Below are 904 nucleotides of genomic sequence, written 5' to 3' on the forward strand. Positions count from 1 at the left end.
CCCCCGGTGACCCCCCTCATCTCCCCTCCGGCCCCCCCGCTCACCGGCGCCTGGCGCAGCGAGGCGCTGGTAGTGGTAGGGGTTCACGCAGACGCTGTCGTACTTGAGGTCGAAGCCGAAGTGGCAGCACTTGAGGTGCCGCAGCTCGTTCTTGTGCAGATCAGGCCAGCGCCAGAGCCGGGCGTAGATCACATGCGGGAAGCCTTTGCGCCCGGCCACCTGTGAGGGTGGCCCGGACGTGTGGGTCCTCTCCCTGGCCTGCTTGGGGAGGGGAGCGGGGCCTAGTGGTGGGAGCAGGGGTTGTGGGGCCGGAGGCCTGGGCCCCATCTGGGCTTCAGGGGGGCAGGGCCCTGAGGGTCAGCGCAAAGGGGCCGAGAGCCTAGACATCTGGGTTCTGGATGCCTGGGTTCCGTCCCCAGCTGAAGAAGGGACATGGGGTCTGGTAGTTAGAGAAGGGGCTGGAAGTCTAGACACTTGGGTCCCATCTAGGCTCCAGGGCAGGGGCCTGGGGGTCACAGCAAGGGGGCCGGGAGCCCAGATGCCTGGGTTTTCTCTCTGCCCTGGAAGAGGAGTGGAGCGTGGGGCTGGTGCTGGCAGGGGGGGCAGGTGCCCCCTTCCAGGGCCTCCCTGGGCTGGTCTGTGTCCAGGGGGAGGACAGAGCCTGGGCACCACCGCAGGCTCCATGTCCCCCACACCTGCACTGCAAGACATATGGAAGAAGCCCCCCTCCCAAAATTTGCCCCCAGCCAGACCCCCACCCCAGGCGCCAAGACAGCCCTTGCCCGGGGGCTGCTGCAGCTCCTGCCCCCAGCACTGCAGCTGAAGGGCACAGGAGGGGACAGGGGCAGAACCTGGGGAGCCTGGAGCCAGGAGGGGGGGCAGGGGCTGCCCACCCCCGCGCCCC

General features: G+C 68.7%; 1 protein-coding gene across 1 annotated transcript in view; it reads right to left on the reverse strand.

Moving 5' to 3' along the window:
- SMAD4 (SMAD family member 4) overlaps positions 1 to 904 on the reverse strand; it is a 12,477-nt gene that overhangs the window by 7,444 nt on the left and 4,129 nt on the right. Inside the window, exon 3 of the mRNA XM_019522015.1 lies at positions 45 to 219. Coding sequence (XP_019377560.1) covers positions 45 to 219 — 175 coding nt within the window. The remainder of the gene's footprint in view (positions 1 to 44; positions 220 to 904) is intronic.

The sequence above is a fragment of the Gavialis gangeticus genome, unplaced genomic scaffold, assembly GCF_001723915.1.
Source record: "Gavialis gangeticus isolate Ggan-Ray unplaced genomic scaffold, GavGan_comp1, whole genome shotgun sequence".
Lineage (NCBI taxonomy): Eukaryota > Metazoa > Chordata > Crocodylia > Gavialidae > Gavialis > Gavialis gangeticus.